At 43.4% G+C, this 15,118-nt stretch overlaps 1 protein-coding gene across 3 annotated transcripts in view; it reads right to left on the reverse strand.

Annotated features, from left to right (window-relative positions):
• The window catches only part of ZNF516 (zinc finger protein 516), a 103,944-nt gene that overhangs the window by 12,592 nt on the left and 76,234 nt on the right, over nt 1-15,118 (reverse strand). For all 3 annotated transcript variants that reach the window (XM_030494321.1, XM_030494341.1, XM_030494330.1), the window contains exon 3: nt 2,853-4,331. In XM_030494321.1, the coding sequence (XP_030350181.1) occupies nt 2,853-4,331 (1,479 nt within the window). The remainder of the gene's footprint in view (nt 1-2,852; nt 4,332-15,118) is intronic.

Raw genomic sequence — 15,118 nt, forward strand, 5'->3', positions numbered from 1 at the left:
TTCCTAAGGAGTACCATCAGTCTTTTGAGAGTTCAGAGCTCTGAGCAAAGTGCATCATTGCCAGAAGGCAATAGCCCCATGAGTCATCAGTCAGGTTATCCTGTGTGTGAACAAAAGAGGGTGGATGACTACAGGTCTTAGCAAATTAAGGTAAATGAATGTGGCTGTATGAATGGGAGCTCCTGCAAAACTGATGCTCAAAGCTGGTCTCAAAGGAGCCCCAGGGAAAGAGTGCATCTGCTGCCATAACCCATCCTTTCCTAATATGATGATTCATGTAAATATCATGAATAAAATAAATAACCACTATTAAATACAACAATAAGATTCTCTCTATAAGCATTTGGGAAAACTGGGCAGTGTGAAACAAACGTAGCCTAAGTGCAGCAAGCTTTATGTTTGCAGCCATGTCATAATAGTACATATACCAACTCTCTTTTCCAAGGACACACTGGAATAAACACAAACGTAAAACAAAGGATCCCAGAAATAAATCCAGTCACCCTAAAGGAAGTTGAACACTGCTCTACCACACACTGAAATATTCTAGTGTGATCCAAGATGAGGTCGTATAACAAACACCCAAGTAAAGTCTACTGGGAACATTCAATTGGGGAAAACCCCATAACAAATAGTATACCTAAGCGGGATTTTTGTTTGTCCTTTATGTCATGATTGCCATACGCACATTACCATATTAAGACTAGATTGTATGATGCATACTGACTCAGAGAACGCACAGCCCTAGACTGAGACATCTCAGACAAAGTACATTTACCCTCTATTTGCAGTTGGTAGGATCTCAGTCCTTTTGCCTGCAGCAGCTTTTTATTTTAGTGCTATGAAAAACAGCTATCACACCAATTGGTTTGGAGAACCATCAACGACCTGGAAGTTGTATATAAAATGAAGACAAGATACATAAAAAGAGATTTCAAATTCTGAAAATCTGATTGCTGTAAAACACTTGGAATGAAGGAAGAGATTTCAAAGCAGAGATGGGCACTAAATAACTTCCAGTCAAAGTGTCTCTGGAAATCACTGCCCAGCAAGAAAATTTGGCAATAAAATACCTCTTTTAAAAAGCAGGTAAATAGAGACTTCCTCAGAAACCCTGCCCCTACTTTGCCCCAACAGTCCTCATGGTTTTTCTGGTGCCTGTATTCACAAAGCTGCTTTCTAGTTCCTGGCATTTACTGTTCCTCTCCATCCCTCTTAACACGGCTGGGAGCTCACTGGATCAGTAAGATGTCTTTGAGCAGGCTGACAAAATGCAGTATTAAAGAACACACAGGAGGGCACCCAGGTGAAGGGACCCGAAATGGAACCACCAGTGGCTTTTAGAGCAGGAAGCAGGCAGGGAGAAGCTTGAGACAACATTCCTAGGTACTGGGATGCCAAAAGCAAAGTCCACTAAACAAAATGAGGAACACTGACCCTGCAGTTTTAGCAACTGAGCATGTCCTTCTCTGCTTCCTTAAAAACCAGGAGCCTGATGATAGTTACATCATGCTGCATCTAACCACCTGTGGAATGATCTACTCAGTAAATAACACTTGGCTCCTATGCAGCATCACTTTTTAAATGACTGAGCAAAACTGACGATGGAGTGGCTGAAAGGTGCACCTCATGGACTATTTCAGATAGATTTTGCCTTCCTGTCTTCTCCAAAAGGCCTTCCACCAGGACCTGACCAAACACTATGGCTCCTTTCTTGCATCACAGCTGCCAGAGTGGACAACTTGCACACATCTTCTGGGCAGTAGACCATACCTGTCCTCAGGCTACCAGCTTCCAAACGTCCTGGATTTTGTCCCACTTGCAAAATGGGGTCACAAGCTCCATTTCACACATGCTTTTAACAAAACAGAGAGCATTATGTCAGGTGAGGACACTAGAACACTGATCTGGAACGTGTGCTCTTTCCATGTGGAGTTCAGTTCTTGCACAACTTCCAGAAAGAGAAGAGTATAAAAGAATGGGATGGGTCCCATTCTCCCCACCCCCTTACACACACCCACTGAAGGGTAATAAATCAGTGTGATTTTTCAGTTTCCACTTTAACAAACTAATTCTGGCAGATCATCAGAAGAGTACGGTTTCAAATGCAAATACATAGTTTTCTTCTTTTTTCCCCTTTCCTTTCTTGTTTTTACACGGCAGCTAACTGCAAGGAACAGAAGGAGAGCTCTGGTAAGTTTTTAGTCCCTGAACTTTTAAACTGGCACAACTGTCTTTCCTGCTTACGTGTATTTGGCCCTACCTCTTTTTAATTTGAAACATACAAACAGATCAAAAGAATCATTTGAAAAAAAGGACTGCAGTCTTTGATATGGACAAGGAGGATCTTAAGACTTTTGTCAAGAAAGACAAAGGACACTGACAAGTGATTATCTCTGTTGGAAGACTTGTTTGCAGACAAAATTGAACAAAACCTCCAAAACAACATCACAGACAAGCCCCAGAAGATGTTTATTTTGCCCGAAGCAAAAAGATGATGATGTGTGCCAGCACCAGCATATCAGGAGGATCTTCATGTGACAGCATCTGTGTAACTTTAGCCTGCTTCATGTGAGGGGATAAAGGAACAGCAATACTCCAGGTGGAACCAGATACATTTAACCTGCGACAGAAATGTCACACAGTGCACAAGGGGGGATGCTGCAATATTAGAGATCAGTAAACAAACCCATTCAAGCCTATCCACAAATGATAAAAACAATGAACTTGTACTCCAACCGTTAAAAGGAGAGAAAGAAGAAACTGTGAAGCAGCGTGTCACGGCTCTTAACAAAGCAGGAACAAGCAAGCTGTATCCTCAGCTACAGAACGGCTTGTGAAAAGCATCTTACCTGTGTGATCCAGGACAGGGCTGTTGGCACCGCAGGTTTGGTACAATGAAGCAAGGTCCTTTGGAATGTATGTTTTAAAGATATTTAAAATGTCCAAACGCTTCTCGTGCCCATCTGATCCCAAATCCTGTTTGCTGGAGTGTAAAACCGGAGAAACTCCTGCAGCGCTAGGCTGGGGCTGCAGCAGCGGACTCACTCGTGCTACAGTTGTGCAGTTTGCCAATGTCCTCATCTCATTCCCAGCCTTCACATGAGACTCCCTCTGAGGCACCGGTGGCTCTTCATGTTTAGTGTACTGCTCACTTTTACACAGAGGATGATACTGTGGTGGTGGGCTGAATTTGGCCTTCATGGAGTCGGACACACAGTGCTTACCTGGAGGGACAAAACTAGTACTTCCTTGGGGAACCACATACTTTTCTGCTTGCTTACTGTTGGTGGGCTGTGTGCTAGACCTGGATATGACCGTTGGAGTAGGCGTTACGCTTCTGCTATAGGCTCCCATTTGCATAAGTTTGGAATTTGCTTCGTATTTACTTTTTTGTTGTGCTGCTATGCTGTATTGCTCCTGGGTATGGTTTAACTTGGGCTGTCTATACCCATCCAGACCTGATAAGCGTGGACCACAGTGGCTGAAGGCATGACTATCCTTTGATTGATGAGTACTCCCAGACTTCCCAGTCATCCCAACAGAAAGACAGCTGCTTTTGGACCCTGGTGATGCACTTGGCACTTGAGTGCGTGTAAATCTGGCTATGGGCAAAGGCTGGCATTCCTTACCGCCCAGAACAGGAGGGGGGCCAGTACGCCCACTCCTGGCCAGAAAGACCAGGTTGTTTTTAACACTCTTGAATCCATTCTGTTGAACCCAAGGGGGGACCATCGAATTACAGCTGATTTTGTGCAAAATTCTTTTGTGCATCCACAGGACTTCAGGGTAGTAGGTCTTGTGACTGCAGAAAGGACACGGGTAGACAATTAAAGCAGCCTGCAAGGATGTATTCAGATTTTTATTGCATGAATTATCCCTTGTTGATTTTTCACTCAAATCGAGTGCAGCTGCCTCTTGAGCTTCAGCACCTTTTTCTACCAGAGGATGCTCCCTGGGCAAGTCCAGCAAATTTTCTCTAGCACAGCTAGCCTGCACTTCAAGTGATGTTTTCAAGTTCATGACCATGTTTGAAGATGTCTGGCCCACACCCGAAGCAAAGCTACTAATGCGACTGGAGCAAGGAAGCCCCTGACTGTAGTGAAATGCTGGCATCTTTATGTCTGCAGAACCTGTTAGATCTTGGTATTTTGAAAAGGGCTCCTTGATGACACTCTCCAGTGCTGACACCAGTGCAGGAATCTCTGGTTTGGATTCCTTGGTGTCATTCTCTCTGTTGTTGCGGCTTCCCAGCTTCGGGAGTTCATCCAACTGAGATGTTACCATCGGGGTTTCCTCTTTAGAAAACTTGCAGGGGTATGGCTTTTCATCTGAATGGGACAAACAAAAAAACATCGCTGTCATTTTATGCAGAAAGGAGCCCAGAAGACAGAGCACAATTTAAGATTAGAATAAGATAGCAGGAGAAAAAGCAAACTTTGCTATTAGTATTGTAATGACATGCTACAGGCTAAATGTACTGCATAAGCAAGAAAATCTTGAAATAAGGCACAACAATTCAATTTACTTTTAAAGATGACTGTAAGGTCTGGAAAAACTCTCTAATGCTGCACATTCATGACATTTTGAAGGAAGAACAATTCAATAACACACCCAACGCTAAAATTCTGTGACTGTGAGAAAAACAAACAAATATGCAACCATTTAATGCTTTAACATAATGCAGCCAGATAAGACTGACCTAGTTAAAGGTCTGGCAGTGCTTCCATTATAAGCCCCTATTTTCAAAGGGTTTATAACTCAGCAATAAAAATTGGCTCCACGCAGAACTCAAGCATATAAGCAGGTAGAGCATACAGAATAAATTGTTCACCGAAGAGGGACTTTTGCAGTGGCCAACTATAAAAGATGAGTTATGGAGGATGTAAATTTTGAGTTTTCTGTCCATTAGTTTCAAGCAGATACTATTTTTTTTTAACATACGTTTATGTTTGAGTCAAACTTTAGGAAAATTTTATGATCGCTCACTCAATCTACTGAGAGATAAGGAATTCAACATTTTCAGCCATGCTGATTACAGGATTCAAACCGGACTTTTGATTCTTCTAATTTTCTTCTTCGCTTCTCAGCTCTCCCGAGTAAATATATCTACCTAACATGTCCTGGAAAGGGAACTCACTGGGCAGTGATTAAAGCTGTTTAGGGTGAAAGAGAAGGATTTGTTTTGCTGGGAGCATGGCTACCTCTGCATACTCTCCCGATGCAGATCTCTCAGAGCCACTGATGAAGCCACTGAATCCCTCCAAATCAGTTCACAAATCAATTCCACTCAGATTTTCATCACAGCAGTAATGCTTACTGCACGAATCCATTTAACATGTAACCGAATTGAATCAGCTGACAAACTTTCAGTTTCAATTAACATGCAGCTAATGAGCCACTGCCAGGCAAGTGGCGTGCTCCAACTAAAATCTCACCAGTCCAAAGTGATCACCGCATCCCTAGCAGGGGTGAGAATGGGAAAGAAGTGAACTGCTCTAGAGCTGCATATCCTCTTGCAACTCATAAAAGCCAAGAAAATCAAGCACTGTTCTGTTAGACCAGAGCAGTGCCATGGGCATTATTCTGCACAGCGCAATGGAAGAAGCTAGTCTTCCGCTGGAATTCCACTGCAAATAAAGTCTATGTAGCCTCACCTTCAATTCAAGCAAAAAATTCTTAAGCTTTTATTTAATTTGAGGTAATTATGTTAAAAATAACTCATAGATGTGCAGCCTTGCAGAGCTGACTGTTCACTCTGCTAAGACCACTTCCCTTTCAAACTCTCCAAGGAGGTAAAGTCAGTGGAAAAAAACAAAACAAACCACAACCTAGAAACTTGTTTTTCCTGTGTTGCAGGGGGCAAGGTTTCGGGAAAGCACATGCCCAGCACTACTAGACAAATTTACAGTTTGAAACAAAGACACTGCACACAGCGGTGAAATCTGACACGGCACATCTGTGTTATTTTCAAAGCACATCTGTCAAAGCCCAAAATATTTGTGCTGTTAAATAAGATTTTAAGGCTTCTCTTTGTGATCACAAGGAGTGGCTCCTTTGATGAGTGTAGTAAATAATAAAGCAAAGCAAACACAAATCTTTCGGTCCTAGCAGTTCTCAGCAGAGACTGAACTTACTGGCTATGCTGAGCAGAGCGGGCAGAGCAGGGAGGTGTGGGACCAGGCCTGCAGAGCCAGGAGGTACCAGCCACTCTTTACAGCCATGATGAAGGGGTGCATTGGCAGACACCTTCAACTCCCAGGTTGCTCTGCATACCCCAGACACTCCTCGATGCTTTCTGACTCGGTCAAAACCTATGTGAGGTGGCATGGCTTGGTCTTTTGGTCTGGACTGTTCAGTTCACGTCTGTACTTGGGGAGGGGGAGGAAGCAGACAGACACACCACAGTCCCATGTGCCCCAACAACAATGGGTCTAAAGCCTGGTACTGCAAACCTTGAGGTGGCTACAGTCCTCTTAGCACTATTGCTTTAGTGCAGCCAGCAAAGAAAAGGGGGGGTTTCCAGGTGGAAAATGTAGCATAGAATAGGAAAACCGCGAAGGCATTTCTGAGGTGTACCTAAGCCCCCAGTTGCCGCAATGCTGATGGCATACGCTGTCAGTACAATATAGCAAAATTTGTAAGGTTATTATAAAGCACAGCTTCTAGCATCTCTTGGTAGTGTCTTGCTAGATTCAATTCCCCTGCTGTCTCACAAGAACAGTACTGAACATACCAGGAATAATTTTAAAAGCTTAGATCAGGAGCCCCAGTAGCAACATTTGTGTTAATTGCTCAAGCTGCACTTCTAGCAAAAAAAATACCCCAAACAAAACCATATCCTTTACACCCCTCCGCCCTTCCCCAAGATGTGGACAGACACGCTTCTCACCTGCAGGCCAACTCACACTTCTTCACCAGCACAGAGCACAGCCTAAGCTTTTCCCTAGCCCCATCGTGCTCTCCACCAGGGAGCCGACACTCCAGGTACCAATGCCCAAGCTGAAACGCTGCCATCCTCCCCGTCACGGGTGGTGGTGTAGACTGGGCTGTGAGCAGGTAGCAAAAACCAAGGGGAAAGAAGAGACACAGGCAACAGGAGATGGCATGCAACCCAAAAACGTAGGTAGAGCCTTTTTAGAAAAATAGATTAAATTTATTCCTGCCTGCTCCCAGCTGCTTGCCCCAGCTGAAAAGGGGTAGTAATAATCCTTTTAAATCACTGGTATAAAATATTGCTTTAACCAGTGCAGTGCAGGCATTACTGTCCCCAGAAACTTTTGAAATTTTATTATGGCCAGGTCAAAGCAAAAAGCCATGAATGGGATGCCTTTTGCATGATCTCCAGAGACTATAAATCACATTCCCTATTGAAAGAGTTCCTGGCTAAGCATGCTCTCACTTTTTATCATACAGTCCCTCTCATCTTCTCACGTTTGTCTCAACTCCTTTGTTTCTTACCCAAACCAGCCATTTACCTGTTGTACTTCAAAGAGTAAGAAAGGTCCTTTCACCACATCCCTAAAATGGTAGCAGTTTTTCTGTGTCACAGATACCTGGCCAAGAGCTTAAGTGGAGGAATTTTACACAGTGCCCAGCTAGGTAGGAAGTGGTGGCTGATGCCATCTTGTGCCTTCAGTTTGGCCATAGCTTCAAATATTGGTGGCATCGCAGAACAGCAAAACAGGACAGTGGGAAACAACTACATTGGAAGCCATGGTCTAGAAACACAGGAACATTCAGGCATTCAACCAGTTCTTCAGAAATACATCTAACTGCCATCACTTAGTTATGTATCTATCTCACACAGGCAGATAAAAGTGACTCCCTTTGTCCCCACACACACCTCTCTCTCTTCTCTCTTTCTCCCCCTCACATGCATAAACTCCACTTGTCTCCTCCTCAGCTCTGTTTCTCCACGAAACCAAATTTCAGAACAAGCTGCACAGCTGTTTTAATTCATGAGGCTTCCTATAAAGTAAACCAGGCTACAAGCCTGAGGACAATGAAACTGTGATTTCTATTCAGAGGAGCAGAACTGGCTAGAAATTGGCCCCTTTTCTGGCTAGCATTTACAGCACTATGAGTCAAAAGGAAAGGAGCAGATGCAATGTGTTTGATTTTTAGTAAACATTTGATAGTGATTTGCACTTTGAGATGAATGCTGTGGCTCAGTTTGAAAACTGGCCGCAAATAAATCATGATAAAAGCAAAGGATAACATGGAAAGGAGGTGCAATGTTGCAAAGACCTGTATTACGTCCTATTTCACTTGGTATTTTCTTTAATGATCCAGAAGAGACTCTAGACGGTATGCTAACTTAAATGTCCAGGAAATAGCATGTTTGGAGGAGCTGCAAAAATAATGGGGACAAAGAAATAATGCACAGGGACTCAGAGAGAATAGAAATGCAGTCTGAAAATAATCAAATGAGATTCATTCTGGAAAAAAAAGAGCACGCTAAGACAAGTGAAGGGAAATGATCCAAAAAAACCCATGCAGTGGGAGGGCAAAATCTGGGAAGCAGCAATGTTGAAAATAACAGATGTTACAATAGATGGCAAGTTAAATGTGAGTGTTCTAGGTGAGGTTCTTCAGTTTAGCTTTCACAAATAAGAATATGCATTATTAAAATAAAACTACCCCTCTGAAGAAGACATTTACATGATGGCCATGTTGGTTACTTTTGGTTTTTTTTTAATATATATATATAAAACAAAATATATATACCATAGTAATGGGCACTTTGTAGAAGTCTACCATAAGCACAATACAATGGGACATAGTGGGGGGGGAGGGGGAGCAAGAAGGGAAGAAAGCAGGTTTGCAGCAGAAAATCAAGGTATTTTATCCTGTGAAAGGAAGGTCCAACAAAAATACTCCCTGCTCCCAGAGTATCTGTGCAGATCTGCAAATAGAGACAAGTCAGAAGGAGTTCAGAGAACTGCAACAGAAAAGTAACCAGACAGAAAATAAAGATGAAGAGTTAAGTGTCCCTCACACGGCTGAGGGAAGACTGGATTGTGACAGGCCAATGCCTGCAACCTCACCAGGAGCGCCAAGTTCCAAAAGAGAGAATTATGTCATCCTGAGCACTGGAGTCTATCACAACCATCAGATATATATTCATGCAGAAAAACTCATAATGAACAGGGGAAAAAAAGAAAAATAAACGTGTATTTGCAGCTTGCAAAATAAATGTGAGAAGAGATGGAACATTGCTTGGACTGTAAAACATGAATGGACGAAACACGGATTATGAATGCATGATAAAAATCCACCCTTTTCACAAGGAAGTGAAAAGCATGACTTACTCCTTCTCTTTGCTCTACCAGCACAGCAAACCAAACCCCCTTGTAAGCTAACATCCACACACTATAAGTACATTGCAGACATATGCCAAAACCAGCCTTCCTTTTATACTAATTCCTGATGTGGTTAGCTAAGAAAAGGACTCCTGAAGCATCCAGCGGTGAGTCCATGACCCTCCTTAGCAGCAGGTTTATCATCTGAGCATAGGCTGGGCTGTATAAAAAGACTCAGTATCTGTTTTGCAGAGAATGATTTGTCTTAGACCAGCCATGCCCTCTGTTCTAGCTGCTTGCCTGTCTAGTTTTTATTCTCCACATGCTATTCACTACCTCCCCCAGCCTTCTGCTCTGGCTGCACCACTCTGCAGATCCCCAACATGGCAGCAAAGTGGGTGCGAGGTGAGAGACAATTCCTATAAACCCTCAAGTTTTCTTACAGCACAAGGACACACGCTGCAATGAGACACCAGAAAGAAAAAGTTAAGCTGTTCTGGTATGAGATCCAGCTTCTCATCCACAAAGCTCATCTTGCTTTACATGTTGTACATGTTTTCAGAGACAGTTACACCAGTTCCCCAATAATTCAGAAAAAGAGATGACCAAGAGACAGGATCACTCAGTGCTGCAGGATGGGGCGGGCTAGCAGGTGTAATAGGGCAATACTGAAAGGTAGAAAGCACATGATCAACTAATATCCCTGTTTTCTCTTGGACTAATTTTGGAATTCAGCATTATTTTTTTTTTTTTCCTATTTTTGTTGTGCCTAGATGTTGGGGAGTTACCTTTTCACTTATGCGTTATCAGCTATACATTTCTAAGAACACCATACTTCCATCCTTAGCAAATAAAACCAGATCATGAACTAGCACCCCTTTGGTATAGTTGGCATTCATGGTCTCTGTTCTTTTCTTCCACATCTGAACCTTACAGTTCCTAAAATGACTCCTCATTGACTTTTTAATCTCATGGCCAACAATTTTGGGCCAAGAATGCATGATGGCAACTGTCAGTCTCAACCAAGTATTTCTTGGGAAAGGATGCCAACTACAAAAAAGCATGATCTCACAAGTGAAGAGAGGAGAACTACGATTTTGCATCCCTTTTTCTTGGGAGTGGGCCCAGGGAGGGGGAATTATTATCTGACCTAAGCAATTTTAACTCTTTTAGGCACTTTAGACTAACAAAATTTAGCTTTTTTATTTCCACTCTTTTCTTCCTAAATGGTACTACCACTGTTGCCACAATGATGAAATGACTAATGCTTGGAGCCATAAATTCAACTTTTTCTCTGATCATGCTGTTTTTCAGCTGCTTTTTCTTGCACAGTTGTTTTCAGGCTTCCTGGAACAACAACAACATACAGATTTATTCAAAGTCCCATTTGCTTCATTCACTAACTTTGCCCTCCACAATTTCTAACTTTACCCACAGGATACTTTTTACCCTTGCTGTTGAATGCTTACAACATCATACCGCCATGCCTTGACCACACAAACAGCTGAAGGGCCCCGTTATACTGTTCATCTCCTTCCCTCTGCAGAACTGGGGTACAGTGCAGGGGATGAAAGCAGGACAGGCAAGCCAAGACCACCACTCCTAACACTCCCCAGTCGCCATTTGATTAATCTCTCTGGCATTGTTTGGGAGGACACCTGCTGCTTGTGAAAACAAAACCCAGTGAACTCTTACAATCCAGGCAGCAAAAAACATGAATAGGCAACCATCAAACTAATTCAGTCAAGTTTGTTCAGTTCTGTGCAGCACATGTGGAGGTGTCTGAATTATTTTAGATTACTGTTGTTCTTATCATCAGAGACACTGATTGCATTAGTTTTGCATTTTGGAAAGAATCTGAAAGGTCACCAAAGTGACTGGGAAAAAGGCACAAAAATTTTAGTAGCTTAAATTTGAAACTTAACATTTTAAGATGAGTGAAATCTGAGTCTGAGAACAGTTACAGTACAGCACACAAAAGACCTCTTTCTACAAGGTATTCCCTAGCTCAGTAAAATTACAAATTCCTTTGCACAGCAGAAGTGCTTTAGAATAATGTCACACTTCAAGGATCACTTTTTTTGTTTTTGTCAAAAAGAAAAGGGAGGCCTTTTCTTTTTGACAAAAACATCCCCCATCCACAGATGCAAACGCCAGCCAGGTTACTGGAATTTCAAGCACAATCATAGAATAGGCACCAACAATGTAACTGAGGAACTAGATGGGAAAGGAAAGGGTATTGGGTCCAGAATCTGTTGGGCTGAGGTGCACACTGTTAAGTACCAGAGGCATGATGAAAAACAAGCCTGTTTTTCAGTTTACAGTGAACTTTTTCTCTCCAGCTACTTGCCTACCATTTTTCCCTGAAGAATATTTGTCACATAGGGTACCAATGCTACAGGCCTCCCAAAGGCCAACTGGCTGCAAGAGCAGCTTCATGTGAAAATTACTCCACTCTCCCCTCACAGAGTACCTTTTCATCACGCTCAGCATCGCACTGATGCACATCAAGTCCAAAAACCTTTGTGCTGAATCCCAAACGCAAACTCTCTTCCAGGGCCAGGTGCTTTGGGATCTGTCTCCCAGGTATCAGCCCTTCCAGAGTCAACACAGTCTTTATTTGGAGGTGAGGGAAGGAAAGTATCCACAGCAGAGCCCATCATGAAATGAAAGTGCACATGTGGGTAAAATGGCTGCTGCTGGCAGCATGCCACGACACAACATTTCCAGTGTTCATCACATCTCTCTGCACCTCCTCAGTGGGTTTTTTTGTAAGTCATTATATATATGGTGCATAGGAATTCTGGGCAGCGGCAGAGCTAGCGATGACTTACCAATCCTTTCACCTCTGTATTTCTCATAGGGGTCCGCGAGCACAATATCTGCCTAGCAGCAGGGGAAAAGCCCCATGAAGTATATGTGCAGGCAAAGCCGTAGCTCCTATTATCACAGTATTTCCAAGAGCCTTTTTCACCCTTCATCCACACTAGCTTGACCCAAGGGTAGTTAAGATTTCAGTTGGGCTTTTGCTGGTTGAGAAGAAAGCTTGTCTTTTAAATAAAGAGCTGGGGGGATGTGATACGGGTCTATCCAGCCTTACACAGCAAGGCCGCAACTAACGCTGACCCCTGTGCTGTTGCCGTATCTATCTCGCAGTACATACACAGCTCCTTCTGGGACTTGGGGCCGGACTTCCCAGTCATACTCCACAGCCCCTCTTTGCCCTGTGAATTTCCAGAGCATCCTGATGTCTTCCCATCTCACACAGGGCTGAGTCGTCCATGTTACATATGGCTTTTGCAATTCTGTTCCTACCTTACAAAACTTCAAACCTGCTCTTCTTGCTTTAGGAAATGTAATGCCAAAGTGCATAAGTGGATGTAGAAGAAAGGTCCATCACTCCCACTCATGGACTAACTTGGAGCAAAGGCACTTAAAATGTACAGGCACCTTCACAGTTCCACATCATTGTCTGGATCTCGGAAAGTGGTGAGGGAATGGTAAGTACTCATCTATAAATTATGGGTAAAATAGAGGGAGAGATGAATATGTACACAGGACCAATACAAAAACACTTGCAGTGACTGCTTGCCAACATGAAAACTGCACGATTTGGCATCGCTATAAATGTTGCTGCTCGTAATACACTTAAAGAAAATTATGGGATATAAAACTCCTGGAATGCTCTGCAAAATTAGGAAGTGATTAGGCCAGATGATACCAATTTGACTCTAACACAGCTCTGTTGTAATTCCATAGTTAACAGCAATACAGCATGAACTGATCCAAAACCTATGCAGAGTACTTCCAGTACACTCTGTAGCTGCTAGGCATTTCTCCATGTGTGGCCCTGCCTGTGAAGTTTGGTGCAGGTAGAAGGAGGAAGAAGGAAGGGTGTAAGACTATTAACACAGCAGGATACATAATTAAATGAGAGGACTGGATCTGGGTAGGGGCTGTTGTGTTTTTTGGGTTTGGGTTTGTTTGGAGGTTTTTTAATTTAAGGCACAGAAAGAGAAGTGCAATTGGTTTGGATGCATCAAAACGACTTGCAGAGGAGATGGAAAATTATGAGTCAGATTTATTTCTTTTTTTTAAACAAGTAGCAGCCTGCCTGTATAGCCACTCCAAACATAGGCCCAAACAGTTGTAAATCTTGCTGGAGATTTTCCCTTTCGTTCCAACAGTCAGACTTGCCACAACGTCTGCTCCAGAGCGTCTTCTTGACCACCACCTGTTCCTTTTCCTTCAAATGCATTAAGGAAAAAGGCTTTCCACTCCAGGACTGTGGACTGGCAGCCACCCCATACAGCTTAACATTCCACATCCAATATTTCATTTCCCCTATCATTTGTTAAGCGTGGCTAGTGTATTGCCATACATCATAAAGCCCTACTAGAGCTGCTCTGTCTAAAAACAGAGGGTACAGCTGTGCTGCAGGCGAGCATTCTGCAGAAATACCTTAGCTTCAGCCAGCAAGCCCAGCGTGGTAACAGAGGTAGCACAGTTATGGAAATAAGGAGCTGTGAATGACCTAATTTGCCTTGTTTCTCCTGATGAAGGCCATGCTACCATGGCTTGTAGCTCTCTTCAGACTTCACGCAATCAAAGATCTCTCTACTGTGCATGTCAGTCACATCAAGCACAGTGGCACATCATGGAAAAGTGAACTTACAATCTAAGTATTACACGTATGTAAAGATTCACTATACAGTACTCTGACAGAAAATCTGCTTCCTTGTGGGTATTTTTTTTTTCAGGTTTTCAGAGGAAAGAGGACTTTAGAAAGACAATGGAAGAAAATAGGGCTGGAAGAGGGAAATAAGTCAGTCAGATCAAATTCGAGACAGAGCTGGACAGATTGAACTATCGTCACTGGAAACTGGACACCCCTGGTGAGGGGTGACATTGCTGGATCATAACGATCACCGTTACGTGGTGCTGCAAGGATGTGGCAGGACAGATGAGGGGCTGATCCCAGCAGGATGTGAGATGTGCAGAGTTCCCTCAAGATACGAGAAGGCTCTAAGCTACAGATAGATCAGAAGTTGATTTGAACAGCTCTGTTCTGGAGGGACCAAAGAGTAGCAGAGCTCCCGGGAAGGATGTTGCTGCACTCATGAGGGCAGCCTGTGGCCACTTGACCAAGGCCACTGACTCAGTACCAACTGCAGCTGAACCGCACCAAACGTGCTGTGCACGTGCCACACAACCCTGAGCAGCCCTGAGCCAAAGGCCCAAGAGAGGGGGCTCAAGGTCCTGCCTGACAGACTCAGCTCCCCTCCACCTAGCCTCTGGCTGGCTGTCAGCATTGTTTGGTCCTACTGACCACTCAGGGCAGGCGTATTGGCAGGTTGGCTAATTGCTAGGTAAGCAGCCTTTCCTTTACCCTTCCCTTTCTTTCCAGTGTCCTCCCTTGCCCCTTTGTGTAAGAACAGAGGAAATAATAGTAACAATAACTATGGGAGGCACTTCCACCAAAGTAAATGGCCTTTCAGACCTGGCTTGAATCAACTCTGTGACAGCCTTACACAGATCACTAAAGGCATCAGCCATTTACTGGCAACTTCCATAATCCCCTTGAAGAGCTAACAGACAAAGCAGGCTGGAACCTACCACCACCAGCACGGCAGCAGAAAGGGCAGCTGCCTGCAGGCAAAATGCACTCTAAAAGGGATTTTGAGTTTTAGCATTTTTCCTGACATTTTTCCTTTCATACTGAGAGGCAAATTTGAGAGCTCACAAGAGCACCAAAGTTCTGGGCGCACATAAATCCTCACTTTTAAGTGTCTTACTAATCTGGAAAGTGAGTA

This window comes from Strigops habroptila, chromosome 1, assembly GCF_004027225.2.
Source record: "Strigops habroptila isolate Jane chromosome 1, bStrHab1.2.pri, whole genome shotgun sequence".
In the NCBI taxonomy this organism is placed as follows: domain Eukaryota; kingdom Metazoa; phylum Chordata; class Aves; order Psittaciformes; family Psittacidae; genus Strigops; species Strigops habroptila.